Source organism: Amblyomma mixtum, chromosome 2 (assembly GCF_055824585.1).
Source record: "Amblyomma mixtum isolate Tamu chromosome 2, ASM5582458v1, whole genome shotgun sequence".
In the NCBI taxonomy this organism is placed as follows: Eukaryota; Metazoa; Arthropoda; class Arachnida; order Ixodida; family Ixodidae; genus Amblyomma; species Amblyomma mixtum.
Genome location: NC_143013.1, coordinates 53,541,369 through 53,560,784, shown reverse-complemented (window position 1 = coordinate 53,560,784; position 19,416 = coordinate 53,541,369). Strand labels below are relative to the sequence as shown.

At 48.3% G+C, this 19,416-nt stretch overlaps 1 protein-coding gene across 1 annotated transcript; it reads left to right on the top strand.

Annotated features, from left to right (window-relative positions):
• The first annotated feature begins 2,978 nt into the window (after positions 1-2,978).
• Positions 2,979-8,577, top strand: LOC149359383 (3'-5' RNA nuclease TATDN2-like). The gene is made up of 6 exons (XM_089567663.1): positions 2,979-3,005; positions 4,050-4,451; positions 4,973-5,142; positions 5,594-5,723; positions 7,521-7,733; positions 8,440-8,577. The coding sequence occupies exons 1-6, from the start codon at positions 2,979-2,981 to the stop codon at positions 8,575-8,577; spliced, it is 1,080 nt and encodes a 359-aa protein (XP_089423789.1).
• Positions 8,578-19,416: the final 10,839 nt, after the last annotated feature.

The window sequence follows — 19,416 nt, the reverse complement described above, 5'->3', positions numbered from 1 at the left end:
CTGCGATCAGTTGACGTGAACGAATGCGCGGACCAAAAGAGCAGACGACGCGCTGGGTGTACCACAGTTGCAAGACCTGCTAGCGTGAAATGGCATGGGGTGGCAGATGAATGGGGAATAACGATGGCTCAACCGGATTAACCGCGGCCTCATGAAAATCGGTCGACGCCATGGGCTAGAGAGCTTTCTTTGAAGGGCTTCTGCAAAGTACCACTGCTCTTAACTATGTCCTAGACCAAGCCCAATGGCCATTGTAACGAGATTTATAACAGCTGCGCCCTCCCCGTTCCTTTTTCGCACGGCAAACCTGTAGTCGAGCCTGGCGGCCCCTGCTGGGGTGAATCACTACAGCCCGATACAGTCAGGAACCGAGCGGCTTTTTCCCCGCCAATGGACGCCCTTCCAACCAGTGGCATCGCCCGATTCCCATGACCCTGCTAGCGTGACAATGCAGGGAGCGGCGGCACAATCCAGAGGGGTCTATACCATTCGAAGAGTGCAGGAATTTACCCTTCAACTACGACTCCCTGCTTTACCATACTTGCAGGGTCAAGATAAGCGGCAGATGCACTGGCTGGAAGGGGGGGGATCCTTTTACAAGGAAGACCCACTGGATTTTTAAGTTGTGTCCGACTTTAGCAAAAGGCCCACTCCCTCTGCTCGATGGGTGAAGAAGCTGTCTGTAGCTCCCATCGTGCTTCCCCGAAAAGACCTGCGAAACAAGGGAACTCGTCTGGGATCGACCAGCCGAGCATGGATTCTCCGAAAAGACCAGGAAAACTTGCTCCAGAATATGCGCAGTCTTTCGAGAGGGGAGTGGGGAGAACAAAGTAAGGAGGGGGGAAGAAGGCATATGGAAAAGGCTACGCGAAGGTTAGCTTAGAAAACTCCGCCTCTGAAGCGCTACCGTGAAGGCGTGAGGGAAGTGGGGTTGACGACGTGACCGATTCTTTTCTTAGAACTTCCTCTTCCGCATCTGGTTTTCAGCCTTCCCTTTCTCCCGGTAGGGTACCCTGATTGTTATTTAAAGCTGCACTGACTGCTGCTGCCGTTGCAGTTGAGAGTGGTCTTCCTTCAAGAGAGCAACTCGTTCGTACTTGTACTCTCACTGATTTTTTTTTCTCCCGACTAGGCCGCGGTACCCATCGTCGTTAATTGCTACATCATTTCTGGCGGCTAAGTTCATCGTATGCGTAGGTATGAATGCTTTTATTTCACAAAGAGCAGATTTCAATAATATTAGACAATCTCACGGACCTTCCATGTCCTGATACTACTGTAAGCGACATATTTTTCGCGAGCTAAGTATTTCGCAAATCGGGTGAAGTCACGTTTTAGGAATATTTCACGTGTAGTAAATTTCGTAAAGCAAAGGTACCTCTTCGCGCTCCCTTTGCTCTATAATCATTTGTGGAACCAATTATCGTGAGGCCCACGTGATTCTCCAAAAACGCTAAAATTAAGCCGTTTACAGAATTTGCGCAGATTCAGCCCTGAGCATCGCTCCTGTTTTGACTTAACTTTTGTTTCGTTTGCACCAAAAGAATTCAGGTTCCGAATAGGAATGCCGGTTTTCTCTTATCCTCCAGTTAGCGCGATGCCATTGCACATGAATAACCAGTTGTAACATGTCTTTGCTTCTTCGTAATGACTCTTAGCAGGCCGGCTGCCATGGTTGTATACAAACCACTCGCTGAATTCGCTGGGAACGACGACACTTGGGATTGCTGCTCGGATACCGAATCCTGGGACGAGTACGACGTCATGCTTCGCCGTTGCTCATCTCAAGAGGACATCTCGCTGCCGAATCTCCCGGTCTCGTCTGCAACTGAACCCATATCGTCGCCTGAACTCGCAAGGCCTGGTGACAGACAAGCCGGAACTACGGCAGGACGTTCGACAGGCGACGAGTCATCGGAGGACGAGCAGCCATTCTCCGTTTTCAAGAAATACTTCCACGAGACGCAGCCCTGTTCCCAGAAGGATACCATGCCGGATGCTCTTTCGTGGCACGGCCCGAGTACCTACACGACGCACTGTCTGCGGTCAGGCGAGGTAGGCGGCCTCGTGTTTTTATTGACTACAATTTTATTTTATTGAACACCGTAACCTGCAACACGAGCGCTTCGTTTCGTGTCTCAGATGGCCGCTGTGTCTATGGATTAATGCACCTGCAGTTCGGTGTATCCGTTTCCGTGTTCAAGTGATTTGCCATACACGTGTTTTGAACGATTCTTTCAATTCCTGAGGCCTATAGCTGTTTCTATGTTACACTGTGGCTTGAAAATTTCTGTTTGCATGTCAGTGCCCCCCTGGGGGATGGCTTCTCGGAAGCGATCCTACGTGCGTAAGTTTGTCTGCTGCCTTAGGGTGGGACACGAAGCACGCCAGTGAACAATAAGGTGACGGCCAGGGAGCGGGTGGTATCTTCGGGTGAAAAAGAAAAGCACTCCAGCGAGCAATCTGTCTGAGATCAGTTCGGAGAGGTTTGCATCGACATCACAGCAGCCGTCATCTTTGGTTCCAGAAAACGCGGGTAAAGGCGGGCTGTTTCCTTCATCCGCTTTAGCGCCAGTTCCTGCAGTTCAAGTGCAGCTTGCGCTGGCTGCTTCCATAGCGAATGCTCGAGTGCAGGCCTGGTCGTCTGCTAGCCTTGAAGTCGCCACCAAATTGCAACCAGCAGCGCGGCGCCCATCTGTCAATGGCCGCGAACATCTCAAACCGCGTGAAGAATTCTCAAACAGCACGTCCCAGCTAAATGTTGCTACCTCGCGGCAACTAAGTGAAACGCACGTGTGTTTCATTACTGAACACGACTGGGGTGTGTGCGCGCCGACTAGCATGTTAAGTGGTTTTTGCAACAACGTGCATCATGCTGCATACACGTGTTTACTTTTTAGTTAACATAACCGGCTTCGAGTGCTGCTGCAACTTTATTAGTCCAAAGGAAAGTCGCCGGTGACGAGTCCGTCGAGAGCATGGCGTTCGAGAGATACAAGGTGCCGGTGAGGGTCGCGTTCCCCACCTCCGTCGGTGCCTTCTCGGTTGGCCAATCACGTTCCCTAAGATCCGGGCCCTTGCGGGGCACCGTTCTCATCGACGAGTGGACTAATTCGAGTACCTCCACCGTTTATCGCAAAGCGCAAGCCGTCGTCTGCTTCCATGGCGGCTGCAGCTGCACTATTTCAGCACCGACCACTGGGGAGGGGCACAGTTTTCCTGAACTAGACTTGCCCAACGTCCGCACTTTTCTGGAACGAATGGCGTCGTGCGGACGGCGCCATCTTGCACCGCTGAAACAAATGGCGAATTGCGGCACCGCGAGAACCAATTGACGTAGTGCAGGCGAATCGAACGCACCTGACTGGAGCAATCCAGCAGAGGGAGGAGGAGTACGTCTTTTGTCCGGGTTCAGAGGAGAGTTGGTTGTTTGTTGTTCTGACTAGGCATGGGGAGGGGTGAATGGGGAAGTTGTAGAAAGGAGTGTTTACGCAAACGGCGTACTGGCGCTAAAGAACGGAGACAACACACACAACAGGACAGGACTGGCGCCAACTTCCAACTGAGTTTATTCACAGAAAAACCACTTAATAACCACAATGCATGCAAAAAGATAAAGACAAACCAGATACAAGGGGTGATTTAACAGACACACGTGCCAGACGGACCAAAGTGATGATTATAACGCTGACAAAGACCCACTAAGAAACCTAATCTCTTCATCTAACATCGACACAGATGGCTTGCTTATGCAGATATCGCCCCTCTGCGTGATGTAATAGGCTTCTATTATCTCACGTTCTAATCTGTCTTTTGACCATGCAATGAATTTGGTGAAAGAGTGCGGGGTCGCGCTTACTGAAGTCCCTAGAAATCTAGCTAATAGCAGAATACTGAGTAGACCACACCCCATGACAGGAAGCCAAAGGACCGTTTCCTGCCTAGTCTCTGCTGCACCCAAAGTTGGCGCCTGTGACGTCACGTAAAAACTACCCTTAGTAGCAGATTTCTTTCTGTATATATACATGTATATATTTTTTGCCTTGTAGGACGCTGAAGCTGACGCCTGTGCCCTGCAAACTGCCTGGAGTCGGCACGATGAGCCGGCAGAAGTCGTCTTCCAGCGCAGACGCGTCTCACGGCAGCCGAGGGCGTCCGTCGAGGCACCCCGTGCTGTACAAAAGGAGGAGGCCGAGCCCTGCACTGCCGCGCCTTCGGAGCCAACGCGGACAGCGTCGCCGCCAGTCCTTCCACAATCGACCAAGCAGTGGCCGTACTCGCTGCCGTCAGGAGTGGGCCTGGTGGACACCCACTGTCACCTGGAGCTCATCTTCCGCAAAGTGGGCCACCGGGGAACCTATGCCGGCTTCCGGGAAAAGCATCGGGACACCTTCCCCGATTGCTATGAAGGCTGCGTGGCAAATTTTTGCGTTCCGCAGACATTCCAAAAGGTAATTTTTTTTTTCAAATACAATCTTATCGCGTGTCTGTTGTCTTCTCATGCGAGTTGAATTATTTACAGTAAGCTCTAATGACCTCGCGGAGCTAAATCCGTGCCAATATCAATACTGTGTATAAACGTCGCATCTCATTCTTGCATTCACTTACAGATGCATTCACTGCACTTAAGGCAGTAATTAAATTACTGTAATCCCATTAGAGTAATTTATTTACTCTTTCTGGTAGCTTGCATTGGAACTATGATAAATTTGCAGCAGAAATAAGTCTTTATCTTCGACGTTTCGTTTTTTTTTTTTTTTCAATGCATAAATATTACCATGCATAGTAAGGGTTACATGGTGATCGCTCCATGTCTTTAAGATGCACTACCTCCACAACCCATATACCGTAATTCCTCCTGCCTTAGCTGCTCTTATATTTATTCCTACATCAGCCTAGTCGTGTCTCTTTTGACGTTAGTTATACCCTCTGCCTTCATTAATTTGGCACTGGCGCTTGCGTCTTTGCGCAGCGCCGCCTGTGGGAGCCGATCCTGGCCGAGGATGGCGTCTGGGGAGCTTTCGGATGTCATCCGCACATGGCTCGCGAGTACAGCGAAGAGGTGGACGAATACCTCATCAAGGCCCTGGAACATCCAAAAGTCGTCGCCTTGGGTGAAATAGGGTTGGACTACTCCCGCAGGTGAGTGCGCATACCAATTCAATGCGGGAAAGCTGGGGGGGGGGGGGGGGGGGGGGAGAGAAGGGCTTTTTGTCTTCTGTCCATTAGTAGACTTAGCCAAAGATCAATACTGTTCCACCCATCGCTCAAAAAACCACCGTATATGGCGGCTTCTGTCTCTAGTGCTTCGTAAATGAAGAGACAACCGCATCCCAAAATTTACTCAAGTTTGGCTGCATGCTTTTCTTTTCCTTTCTTAATCGTCAATAACATTTTTCTTATACATTTCACGGGTTTTATTAGCGCCCTATTACCTTAATTGCTAGGAGCACGCCGTATATAATGCGGCACAATTTTCGGTGTCATGGGCCATTAGTAACGACTCCTGTCCGTGTTGAGACCTCAGTAGCGTTAACAACGTCAAGCTGCCTTCTTCGCTACACGTTACGAAATTGCTATCGCACTTTTGCAGAAACAAATGCGACCACGGCCAGCAGAAGCGGGTGCTCCGGCGGCAACTGCAGCTTGCCCTGAATGGTTGGCTGCCCCTCATCATTCACTCTCGAGGCTCCACGTCCGACACCATCGGCATCCTCAAAGAGGTATAAGCTGTCTTTGCTACACTCGTCTCTTGGCGCAGCCCCATATCCATTACTTTCCAGACGTAGGCTATTCCGGCCACATGTATACCTTTTGTAAGGTGCAGAGTCTTCAGGCGCCCCGTAAGTTTCTCGTTAGTGTGAGTCGCATATTTACACACGCTGCTTTTTATCAACTTTATCCCTCGCACGTCGCTTCCATTCGCGCACTGCGGACGCCTCGGATGCTTTCTTCGTAGCTTCTCCCAAACGGAAACACAAACACAGTTAACGGGCTCACTTTCAAAGCCTACAACGTAACACACGCGGAGAAGATTGCCATTGCTCTGGCTCTCACGAATCCCAAGTCGAAACACATCATCACCGACTCGCGAGGGGCCTGTCGGAACTACGAGTTGGGCTGGGCTCCCCCGCTTGCCTGGCGCATACTGGAATATAGCTGTCGATCTGAAGATCCAACTCCACGCAACCTGATTTGGGCCCCCGGTCACCAGGGACTCCAGGGAAACGAACAGGCCGATCAGGCCGCCCGCGCACTCTCTCCCCGGGCTATCTCCCTGTCCTTGGAAGGGTACTCCCAATCAGACAATCTGGCCATTACATTCAAACAAATCACCGATTACTACAAGGAGGAGCACCGGCGCTACCCGGCCCCTTGTAAGGGTCTGGATCGCGCTGACGAGCGCCTCCTCATCAAAATTCTTACCAACACTGTACTGTGCCCGGCGGTGCTTAAACATTTCAATCCATCCTTTGATGGCGCGTGCCAGTTCTGTGGGGAGGTGGCTGACACCTTCCACATGGTTTGGGCGTGTCAGTCAAACCCATCTATCCCCCCCAACCCCAACCCCACCAGAGAGGACTGGGAGGCGGCCCTGCTCGGCTGTCAGGACCTAAAGACCCAAAAGGCCTTGGTTCACCGGACGCGGGCGGCGTTGCTTGCCAATGGGGCCCCGGAATAGGGGCTCCACCTAGTATTGTTAGGGGAAAGGGCCAATAGGGCCCACCCCAATCACCTCTCTGTAAATATTTATTGCATTATAAATGTTTTTCACCACCACCACCGAGGCGGATGCGGTGTGCGGGCTGTCTCAGCGTACCGGGCGTTTCACTTAACATGCTCTGCCATTATTAAAAGAGGCTTTTTTTTTTCATGGTACTCTCAGCGGTGTAGCACATCACAATACAGCTAAGACGTGCTATGTAGTAGGCTGGTTTACTATTATTGAGTAGTTAACCTTTTAGCAATTAGTTAGTCTCCTTAATTGTTGAGAGACCGGTAGTGGACACCACAACCATATCAGTTTTTAGAATACAAAAAAACGCAGTTTCCCTTGGCGCTGTGGTACAATAAATTTTCTCTATTTCGACTACTTGGGTGTACTGGAGGGGTTTCCTTGCCTGCGAGCTAAGCCCATGTATTTTGGAGCGATGCAGTCAGATTTGTTGGCCCATAGCGCCCAGGGTAAGTGCGTTTTCAAAATTCTAAAAACTGATACGAATATTGCGGATGGTGGACTGTGCGTCTCTCAGTAATGATACTAACATCAGCGGCTTTTGAAGGACTGTAGTAATAGTTTCAAAGTTCTCTAGTCGATATTATTTAACCGTCCTAGTTAGCACGTACTAGCTGTATTCTGACGCGCTATATCGCTGACAGCGCAATGCCCAAAAAAGTACTGTTCTAACTAAAGAAGCCTATTGTAGACCACGGCAGAGCATCTTAGGTGAAAGAGCCGGTATATGTTGATGGTTCACTCATGCTGACGAGGTGGATCTCTTGGCTCCCCTTCTCCGCAGATGGTGCCGTCGGACTACCCGATACACCGCCACTGCTTCACCGCCGACTGGCCGGAGGCGCAGCGCTGGCTGACGGAATTTCCCAACCTCTGCCTCGGGCTCACTCCCCTCGTGAGCTTCCCCAATGCCGGTGGGCTGGTCGAGGTCGCCAGGAGGATCCCCCTGGACCGGCTGCTGATAGAGACGGATTCCCCGTATTTCCTCCCGAAATCGGTACGCACAGATTTTTACGATAGGTTCATCGTAGTTACGTGGCTATCTTTAATTTATTTTTATTTTTTGGTGGGCTAGTGTGATTTCTCTCCCCCCCGTCGTGTCGTCGGTGTAATCTGGGGGCTCTGTATGACACCTTTGTTTCTATAAATAGCCACCATTGCAAATAGTGCTGTGCAGAGAGCAACGTAATAAGGCAGTGTTTGTATTAGCACCATCCTTTGACGCAAGCCACCTTTTTGCTTTAGTCTCTCTATTGATATTTGGCATGCCCTGGAAAATTTCGGAACACCATGGATTTTGGGCAGGGCTACTTCTTTGCAGAGTTCAACGGGTGCCACTGTGTAATGGTACATTTGCAACGAGTTATTGTTAGCCAATACTGGTAGCTAATCCTTACAGTGCCATGCTCGAAGAAGCTATATGTACAGGGTCCGTCAAAAGTTCCAAGGCCACAGGGTTTGCTTTTGAGCAGCATAGTCGGGCTGTTGAGATACCCTCGAAGCGTAAAATATCTGTAGAGAATAGAAGGATCGTTCTACCATCTGAGAACCTCGATAGCTTTATCGGAATCTTAAGTGCCAGGATATACCGATGAAAAGCGGACCATGTGGCCTGGGAACTTTTGACAGACCCTGTACGTATGGGCCTCGCGTCACTAACATTCCCACTTTCGTGGGTTTTTGTTGTCATTATTTTCTTTCAGGAATCGGAGCGTCTGAAAGCGTCGCACCCAGGAATGGCGATCCATGTGGCCACGTGGCTCGCATCGTTGCGTAATATCGATGTCGGCGACATACTGACAGCCGTCCGCCAGAACACGCGGCGAATCTACAAAATCTGATCTCGGACAGCGCGCCTTCGCACGTGAAAGAAAAAATATATAACTGTGAAAAACCAAAAGAGATGTCCTTGATTGTTTGTCTCTTTGCAAGTGCTCACATTCTGGGGGCTGGTCAGTGGTGTGACACTGTAGGCTTATACCCCTGCTGTCAGCTTTCTGGGTCAACGAAAATTACCGGAGAAAGTACAGGGTCTGTTCTGAAAGTAGTAGGACTGGTTTTTTCCTGGGCGAACGGGCGGACGAGAGGTGGTCTGCGCGTGCAGGGTCGTTGAAGAGAGGAGGTCACTTGTACTGTGAACCCCTGTCGAAACGTCTCGTCACGCAGAATCGTCGAGCGTTTACTGGATCAGCGATACGCGATCAAATTTTGAGTAAATCTTGGTAAAACAGACAAAGGGACTCACAACATGATTAAAGAGGCTTACAGTGACGCTTCCATGGGTAGATCAGGTGTTTTTTGAGCGGCACGAGCTTTTCCAAGAAGGTAAGAAAAGAGTGGAGGAAGACGACCGCTTCAGACGCCCTTCGACCAGCAAGACCAACGAAAATGTGTAGCGAGGGAAACATTTACTTAACATTAATCGTAGAATGAGTATCAGAATGATTGCTGATGACTTGAGCATTCCTCAAACCCAAGTTTTTGAGATGGTGACAGAAAACTTATCCATGAGGAAAGCGGGCGCGGAGTTGGTGCCGGGAGTGTTGTCAGAGGAGGAAATGGCCAACCGGTAGAATCTTCATCATGTGAATAAGGACCCCGATTTTTTGCCCAGCAGAAGGCGGCAACGCTGCCTCAGGCCCCTACAGCCTCGACTTGGCCCCGCCAAATTTTTGTCTATTCCCGAGAATAAAGTCGACGCTCCAGGGGAAACATCACAGATCGGTAGAGGTGCTTCAACCGACCGTGACGAGGGAGCTAAACAGCATTCCGGTCCAGGCGTTCCTGGAGGCGCACGAAAACTGTAAAACTCATTGGCAGCAGCGTGTAGGTGCGGAAGGGTGCTACCTTGAAAAATTGTAATCCTTTGTACTATTCTCTTGAATAAATTTTGTTTAAAAAAATCAGTCCTACTACTTTCAGAACGGACCATGTATTCATAGAAGGCTAAATGCACAATGTCCGCGACTGGAATAATAAAACTTAAACAAAAAAAATTCATGGGGGCACTTTCTTCACCCAAAGTGGGGTGAGGCGGAAGCCTTAAGCGCGGTGTTGCTGCTTGTGTCACTGATGTTTGGCTCTATTAAGCTTCGCCTCTGAGAGTAGAACGCGGCAGTGTCTTGCAACGCGGCCAGGGAGTCCACAGAACGCCATCGCCCGTTCGGCTGTACGCCTTGCTCGTCAGTAAATTGGTTTTTGAGGAAAGGAAGTTATCTGTCTCGCATAACTCGGTGGCCACCTGAACCTCGCCGGAAGGGAAGGGAGGAGGATGGGAGTGAACTAAGACACCGTATTCACTAGACGCGCCTTTGTTTATTCCGAACTCTCGAGCTGGCATGGCGTAGCGGTTAGTGTGCTCGTCTCTCACTCCGGAGACGGTTCGATTCCCCATCTCGACCATTTTCCCACCCGGTTTTATTTATTTATCTGGTCTGACTAGAAAGGTTACTTGGGATAATTGGTTAATTAAGTAAGCTCAGTCCCACTTGGAGCATCACTATACCATCTCTTTAATTGCTTCCATGGCCATTAGCCAAAGTACAATTGGCCCCGTTTGAAATCCGCGCACTGTGACGACACGACCATTTCGACCAGTTTAAAAGCGTGACATTTCTGTCGACAACTCCTGCTTACAACGATGAGGCATTAAAGGCTTCCGCCTTAAAAAGCGCGCGTGTTCCAAGCAAAAACGAATCGAAGACGCATATCGAGTCGGCTCAATGGTGTATATAGTTTTAGTAGTTTATTAGCACGGTATAAAAGGCAGGTAAAGATGTCCCCGACCGCGGTAGTTTCCATCTAAAATCAGAAGAACCTGAGCTGGAAAATGGAACTTTAATAGTGCTAGTAGCAAGGCATTCTTTTGAAAGGGGCTTAGCGCGAGAGTAACAAGTACTCGAGAGGGATGCAGGAGGTGGGCAATTTGAGGAGGGCAGAAGTACTACCTCACGCAAAATGCAAGGTTGCGTTTTCGGCCAATTACGACCTCGGGGCAAGCAAGGAAATGCGGGCATACCCATAGTTGTATATCACGGCGCCAAGAAAAAAAATCGCATTCTAAAGAAGTGTTTGACTTAAGAGCGTTAGCTATGGGAGCTTGAAGTACTTACATCGGTGTGCTCAGCAAACAAGGATAAAACCAAATACAAAGTACCGCGGATATTTCCTTTACACTACTCATCTATCATGCACTACTCTTGCGATTTACAGCCGTCTTCACTATATCTGGTATATTTCCTCTTAAATCAATTAATAAATTTTATAAACGTGTGCATAACAGCCCGAAGAATCGTTTGACACCATCCGGAACTCACCGCATCAAACGGTTCGGCCGTAACGGCTGTCTGAAGGTCCTCGAAGTGCACGGTTTGGGTTCGGAAAGGTCGTCGTTGCGAATCCCACACGTAATTGGGGCTTCGTCTCAATTAGTAATTCTATCCTCAGGAACATGCCGCCATTTCACATTACTTCGAACGTTCTTCTAAAAACGGGTGGCCCCCAGATAATATCGAAATGGTGGTCCCGGTAGCAACCGCTGATCCGGATCATGAGAGGGAAATAACTAGAAGTATAAAATTGGGTTGCAGCGCATATGGCAGGTTCTCTCAGATGATGAATGGCAGTTTGCCACAATCCCTCATGAAAAAAGTCTACAACAGCTGTATCTTACCTGTACTCACCTATGGGGCAGATATGTGTAGACTAACAAAGAGGGTTCAGATTAAGTTAAGGGCAAAGCAATGAGCTATGGAAAGAAAAATGATAGGTGTAACTTTAAGAGATGGAAGCGGGCTGAGTGGGGGAAAAAACGCGTGTTAATGACATCCTAGCGAAATCAAGAGGAAGAAAAGGGCTTGCGCAGCGCATGTAATGCGAAGGCAAGTTAACCGCTGGTCCTTAAGGGTAACGAAGTGGATTGCAAGAGAAGGGAAGCGTAGCAGGGGACGGCAGAAAGTTAGGTGGGCGGATGAGATTAAGAAGTTTGCGAAGATACAGTGGCGGCAACTAACAAAGGACAGGGTTAATTCGAGAGACATGAGAGAGGCCTTTGCCCTGCAATGGGCGTAGTCCGGCTGCTGATGGTGGTGGTCCCTGGTCGCCGCACATCGATGGCCGCTATACTGGCACATACATAAAGGATCGAAAGTATAGGCCTCAGCACTGTTGGTATGTGATAAAGTGCGGTAACGCAATTGCTGTTTTGATCAAATTCACCTTCATTGTAGACAGACGCGTCCTTTCTCAAAAAGCTACAGCACGGCCGGCCAACCGCCAGCCCATCTCTGCCCCCACACTTCCACCTTGGGGGATTCCCCTAAACATTTGACCAACACTTCCACCAAAATGGATGCCATCTCGTCCAATCCCTCTGCCAACACGTGGTACACCTCTTCCCTTTTTGTTTCTCCCACATCGAAGAATATCTCCAGGCTTAACATCCTTATCTCACAAATAAGATTCCCCAAGTCCTTGTCAACCTCTTCGTTCCCCCCCCCCCCCCCCCCCCCCCCCCAGTGCTGTGCACAGAACGATTTACTCTCGCTGCGCTATTGCCCTTGTATCGTCATCTCCGTCAGCTACTCTTTCCACCACTTATGCGGCATCACTGTTGAGGGCATACATTTGATTCCCTGCGCTACCAATACCAGGTAACGCCGCCCAGTGATTTTAAAAACACAGATTGATGCTCGTGTCTCCTAGCACCACGTACATGCTCCCTCCTGGAAAAGTCGCTCTTTACGCGCCCCATTATAGCTCCTGCAGACATCCTCATGTTTGAGTCGTGAGTCATAACCACCCTGCAACTGTGTCCCTCTCTCCTAACTTCAGGTTTCTGCTGGCTGTTATCACTGAGTAGGATCTCCTTTCTGGAATAACCTTGTCCCTTTCGTCTCCATCCGCTCCAGACACCCCAGCTGCCACCTGTGAATAGCTGTGCCTGTGCAACCCTGCTTGACCTACTTTCATGTTTTTTTCAAAGGCAGTGCACGCCCCATCCATGTGGCTCCAGCTAGAATGCCTACCACTGTTGCTTCCGATGGACAGCGGTGGCGCCCATTTTTTCTTCCATTTCAACAGGCTGATCAGAAACTTCTCAATTTTTTTTTTACTTTTCTGCCTCTAGCTCTCTCTTTCTGGGGCATCCAGACATGACACAGTAATGTCACGTTTTCTAGGTCAATCCTGTCCAGACTTGCAGATAAAATCCGTGTCTTCAGCCTCTTGTGCCGATTCAAACCGCGTTTCCTCTAGGTTCCATGCCTCACAGTCCCTGCGTCCAACCTTCTTTTGCGGAGGTCGTGGGTTCGGATCCCGCCGGCGGCAGTGGTTGTTTTTTCTTCTGCTTTTCTAATCAATTAGCTCTAAGCGATAACATATATTCAGTAATATTCTAAAATTGATCAACACCACAAAGTAAATAAAATTAAAAATCCCCTTTGCCCCTTGGTTTCTGTGGCTGTTGGCTTCTTTCATATTTATAACGAGCCCCTCAATCCCCTTCGCTTGTTTGCTTCTTTTGCTTGGCCATCCTGCCGCAAAAATTGATCAGAATGTGCACAGATCGAAGCCATGTGCAAACATGCGTTCACATAATTCTCTTTACCCAAAAACCTCACCACCCAGATACGGAATAACCAAATTTCGTTCGCGAAATTCATTTTCTACTTTCTTGGATTGAAAGAAACATGACCCTAATATGCCTTAAAAACACTGGCTGCCAGTTCCAATAGCCTAGCCGCTAAAAAAACCTAGCTTTTAAAATAGTAAAGGAAAATTTTATCTATCGGACGATGCCCACCGTACCCGCTGTGGTTAGTGCGCCTGGTCCCCGTCGCCACGTGCAATCTTAGGAACGCGGAATCTTGCGTCCGCACCGCAAGGCTGCAAATACTGCTCCTGCGCGTAGATACAACTAGCTGTCAACTCCGAGGAGTTCTGCAGAGAAATCTTGTGGGAAGCAATATGTCATACTTTCACCCAGCTCTGCCGTGCGCCATTTCTTAAAACATCTTTGATGCAAGCTACGTGACGCATCCCGTATACTTACATGTCTTAATGAAGATTGAAACATGTTACGACCTTCTAATCACCAGTTTTGTGATGTATTAGTCACGTTTCAAATACAGCGCTTGATGTGTGACGCAGCCAACTTTCCGACCACTCCCGATTATCGCTCACAATTACGACGCCGGGTTTTCTACAGAGTGCAAGTCGTACGATGTCGTTTAATTAAGCGCAAATGCACGACCCGCAGCATGCCTTCTCTTCGTTTGTGACTTTCTACACCGGTCCGTTCACTCTGCGTAGTAAATTCCAATTCTGTGTAGCGCTCTTTATTTCTACCGTGAGAATCTCTGCCCTATGGTACACCCCCGTTCTCTTCCTATCTTCACGTCATCTACAGGTGGTTATGCCCAGATCCCTGATGTGTGTTTCGCTCAGAGTGTACACACTAAATTCATTGCCCTTAACTGCTGTTGTGTTTCTAACCATTACGCTTTCTGTTTACCCCATTCTATCTTTGAAGCTTATTCATAGCTTTCAGTAACTTATTGAACATATTCATGTTCAATAACTGATACTGGAGTTAAATTTATATAGTTTTGTTCGTGTGCTTAGATGTCAATATTGTTTGGCTCAGCCTTCATTAAATGCTTTCTTCTTCGCCTCCACCAACGCCTAAAGCCCCCGTGCCCGCCACCCCCCCCCCCCCCCCCCCAAAAAAAAAAAAAAAAAAAAAATTCCGCCAACACTCCCTTAGTGTTCGACTTAAGAGCGTTAGCTATGGGAGCTTCAAGTATTTACATCAATGTTCTCAATAAACCTGGAAAAGACCAAATCCAAATATCCGCGGATATTTTTTTTACACTACTCATTCACTTTGCTCTATACTGTTGCGATTTATGGCCACCTTCGCTATATCTCGTATATTTTTTCATTTATATCGCTTGATAATTTTAAAACGTGTATACCACAACACGATGAATCGTTTCACACCATCAACACCCTGCGCCAAGTGGTTGTCTCAAGGTCCTCAAGGGGCACGGTTTCGGTGACGAACGGTCGTCGTAGCGAATCTCACTCAAATTTTGGGCTTTGTCTCGATTAGTAATTTTATCCTCAGGAACATGCTATCATTTGGCACCACTTCGAACATTCTGTGTCAAGCGGGTGGCCACCAAATATTATGCAATGGTGCACCCAGGGCGTCGCACTTCGATGGCCTCTATACTGGCACATATATGAAGGATCGAATGTACAGGTGCACACATTGTTGCTATGTGATAAAGTGTGGTCACGTGGTTGCTGTTTCGGTCGATTTCACCTTCACTGCTAGCAGACGCGTCCTCTCTCAAAAAGCTACTACTGCACGACCGGCCAAGCTCCGGCAGCTCGATTTGCTCTGGCTGCGCTATTGACCTTTTGTCGTCAACTGCCTTAGCTGCACTTTACTTCACTTATGCGGCGTCACTGTTGGGGTCATACAATTTAGTCCCTCCGCTACCATTACCGGATAACGCCCAGCGATTTTCCCAAGACAGATTGCTGCTCGTGTCTCCTAGAACCAGCTACATTCTCCTTCCTGGAAAAGTCGCTACTGATTCTCGCGTATCTTGTTTGTTTGTTTATTGATACTGTTAACCCTACTGAAGGGTCATTACAGGAGTGGTAGGAAAAAAAAGACAGCAAAAATACCAACAAATCTGTCATCAAGCGCATTGTACACGTAACAAGTCATTAAAGAGGAGGTATCTCTCTTTAGTAATGTAAATGCTTTTAGCGCAAGTCGTTTTGCGCTAAAAGCTTTTACATTACCAAGATGAACCAACTCGCCGAACAGAACGTGTTACTACCTCTCTTTACGCGCCCCATTATAGCTCCAGCAGACCTCCTCATTTTGAGTCGTGAATCATAAGCGCCTCGGAACTCTGTCCCTCCATCCTATCTTCAGGTTTCTGCTGGCTGTTATCACTTACTGGGATCTCCTTTCTGGGAGTAACCTTGTTTCTTTCATCTAAATCCTCTCCAGACTTCCCAGCTGCCACCTGTGAACAGCTTTGCCTGTCCCACCCTGCTTGACCTACTTTCATGCTCTTTCCAAAGCCAGTGCACGCCCCATTTTTGCTGGAATGTCTACTGCTTCAGATCAACGGCGGTGTCGGCCATTTTTTCTTCCATTTGAACAGGCCGTTCAGGAAATTCTCGTATTTTTTTTTTCTTTTCTACCTCTAGCTATCTCTCTCGGGCACCCAGACATGACGCTATAGTGTCACGTTTTCTAGGACAGCCCTGTCCAGACGTGCACATAAAATCCGTGTCTTCCGCCTGCTGTACCGATTCAAACCGCGTTTCCTCTAGGTTCTCAAATCCCGCACAGTCCCTGCGTCTAACCTTCTTTTGCTTGGCCATCCTGCTGCAAAAATCGATCAGAACGTGCACAGGCTCAAACCATGGGCAAACATCTGTTCAGATAATTCTGTTTACTGAAAATCCTGACCACCCAGTAAGAGAAAAACCAATTTTCTTTAACGAAATTCATTTTCTGCTCTTTTAGATCGAAAGAAACATGACACTAATATGCCTTAAAAATATTGGTTGCTGGTTGGAATAACCTAGCCGCTAAAAAGAGGAAATTTTGCTCCCTAGTCTGCATCTATCCCCGATAGCTTACACCTAAGTACATCTAGCTATTAACATATTAAAGGACAAAATTATCTATTGAACTATGCCGCGTCGTGTCCGCTGTCGTTCACGGTCGCCACATGCAGTCATACGAACACGCAATCTTGCGACCGTACCGCGAGGTTGCCAATAACACTCATGCGCGTATATAAGACTAGTTGTCAACTCCGATGACCTTTGCAGAACAATCTTGTTGGAATCAATATGTCACTGCTGTCACCCATCTCCGCTGCGCCATTTTTTAAAACATCCTTGGTTCAAGCTACGTGACACACCCTGCATACTTGCATGTCTTAATAAAGCTTGAAACAGTTAGCGAACTTCTGATCACCAAATTTGTGACGTTTTAATCATGTTTCAAATCCACCGCTCTATGTGTTGACGCAGCGAACTTTGCGACCACTCCCGATTATCGCTCACAACAATGCCAACGCCGGGTTTATTGCGAAACGCAAGTAGTATAGATATGCGTAATATCGCGCGCACAAAACGTCCCACAGCATGCCTTCTCTTCGTTTCTCACTATCAATGCCGGTCCGTTCACTCTACATAGTAAATTCCAGTTCTGTGTACCGTTTTTTATTTCTACCGAGCTATGTCTGAAAATTTCCGCCCTCTCTCAACGATTACTCTACTTTTCCTATTTCATGTCACCTAGGGGTCGTTAAGACCAGAAATTCCGAAAAGAACTCCGGCCATGTCATCTTTTTGCGCAATTTTCTTTAATACGGGAGCAATCTTGTGCGAGCGTCATGAACCCCTACCTTATTTTGAATTACAAGACCATCTTAAAAGTGAGCAGCAAAAATGGTTACGCAAGATGGTGCGACATGCTCCGGGAGTTATGGCTCCGAGGGGAAGACGTTTTTCCTTTCTTTCGTCCAAGTCTTTACCATGCTACGCTATTCCAACTATTCCAAGTATGAATTACCAACTAGCCCAGCACCATGTTTTATTGAACTTCCAGAGCATGTCTTGAAATTCTTCGCTAACGACTCCTAACTTGCCATGTTAATTTTAGTGGGTCGGCATACACACCTTTTTACGCCGCCGCGGTGGCTCAGTGGCTATGGTGCTCGGCTGCTGACCCAAAAGACGCGGGTTCGATCCCGGTCGCGGCGGCTAGAATTTCTTTGGAGGAGAAATTCTTGAGGCCCGTGTACTGTGCGATGTCAGTGCACGTTAAAGAACCCCAGGTGGTCGAAATTTCCGGAGCCCTCCACTACGGCGTCTCTCATAGCCTTAGTCGCTTTGGGACGTTAAAACCCCATAAACCATACACACCTTTTTCTTGACAGCAAAATGTAAAAAAAAAAACATGAAAGACAGCCCTTCGAACCAGTTAAACAAGGCGTTATCGTTTCTTTGATCCATCTGTTTCAGTCGGCGCTTCAAAACCCAGAAACATATGCGTCAGCAGATAGTGAAGTGCAAAGACCTCAGCCTGGAACATTGGTGAAATATGGCAGAAAATTCTGATTTGGCACTTATCATGAACTGCCGCGTTGGATCAGTGCTTAAGGCGCTCGTCTACCGAGCCGGAGTACCCTGGTCGGAACCTGACCGCGGCGGCCGCGTTTCAATAAAGGCGGAACGCAAAAGGCGGCGGTGTGCTGTACGGCGTCAGGTCACGTTAAAGATCCCCAGGTGGTGGAAATTATTCCGGAGACCTCCACTACGGCACCACTTTCTTCCTTTACCTCCACCTTCCTCCCTTCCCTTACGGCCCGGTTAAGGTGTCCGTCGAGATAAGTGAGACAGTGCGCCATTTCCTTTTTTCAGAAACCTGTTTGCTTTTGCTTTACTTCAGTTATCATGGTGACATGCTCAGGACTGGTTATAGCCAGCCACATTCTTTCTTCATGCATGGTAAGCTTCCGGTGAATGTAATAAGCAGTCGTTTAAAAGGAAACGCTAAGGAAAGCCACTTGCTCTCGTGCAAGAAACTTCCTCCCCCTTGTATTGTGCCGCAGGCGAAAACAGGGCGCATTCTTTTCCAGGTCAGTCTGTGCGATTGGGTAAAGGGAGGGGGGGGGGGGGGGGGGTGCAATAAAATGTACCTTTGAATAAGGCTCTGCAGTGCATGCTAACGTGTGCAGGAGACTGGCGAAAGAGAAGCCTGTTGTCCTGGGCCTTCGAGAGATAACAGCAGGTGTGAGTTGTTCCTGTACATTCCAGAAATTCGTTGATGGCAGTCAGCCATGATTCATTCAGCGCTGTGTTTGTTCCTTCCTTAGTCCTCTCTTTCGTGCGCTGTTCCTTCAGTTTTAACAATGTACCGACTAGCCCAAACAAATACCTTAGTGCATGATTCATATAGGTGCGGCCATGGTCGAAATACTAGGAAAAAGCTAAGCTAGGTGACCTCATTCACGGACAAAGAGATGCAGTGATAAAGGAGAAAGGGGTCATCTCCACAGAGGAACTTGTTCCTCCTTTCCACCAGCAGATCGCTCAGCCTCCTCTCCCGTCACATGGTCCCCTTGGTACTTCACTTCCACGCACGGCGGCAGTCGGACTTTCTTCGAGAAGGCGGACAGGTCGCTCCCCTCTTCGGTGCTCTCGACCAAGCAGTGTAAAAGCGGAGATATACGCGCTGATCGTCACCAACGCAGCTTTTCTTTGGACTGTTGGAAGCATCTCACGGGTGAGTAAAGTGTTTTTTTTTTTTCACCAACCAAGTGCTATATCACCTAAATACCAGGAGCCGTTGCTGCACTAAAGTACCGAGCGGAGGCCCTGCTTTCACCGCATACGTCACGCGTTAAGCTACGCCCCGTTTTACGCTGTTGTCCATAATGTGTTCACTCGACAACTTAGGTATTCCGTCGCCGAGACTGCTATATCAACTTGAGCACGAAGAGCTTTGTCATTATGTTATATCCGACCGTCGGCTGATTCTTGAATATAGAGTTCTAAAAAATTCTATAAAGTCTCTATAAAGAAGCATTTGATGCATGTATTCTCTTCAAAAACTGCGCAGGTTGACTATC

Excerpts from the sequence above, each read along its gene's own strand:
- LOC149359383 (XM_089567663.1), top strand. The coding sequence starts at position 2,979 with ATGGCGTTCGAGAGATACAAGGTGCCG. Across the intron at positions 4,452-4,972 it reads TTCCGCAGACATTCCAAAAG|CGCCGCCTGTGGGAGCCGAT; the intron begins GTAATTTTTTTT and ends GTCTTTGCGCAG. Across the intron at positions 7,734-8,439 it reads CGTATTTCCTCCCGAAATCG|GAATCGGAGCGTCTGAAAGC; the intron begins GTACGCACAGAT and ends ATTTTCTTTCAG.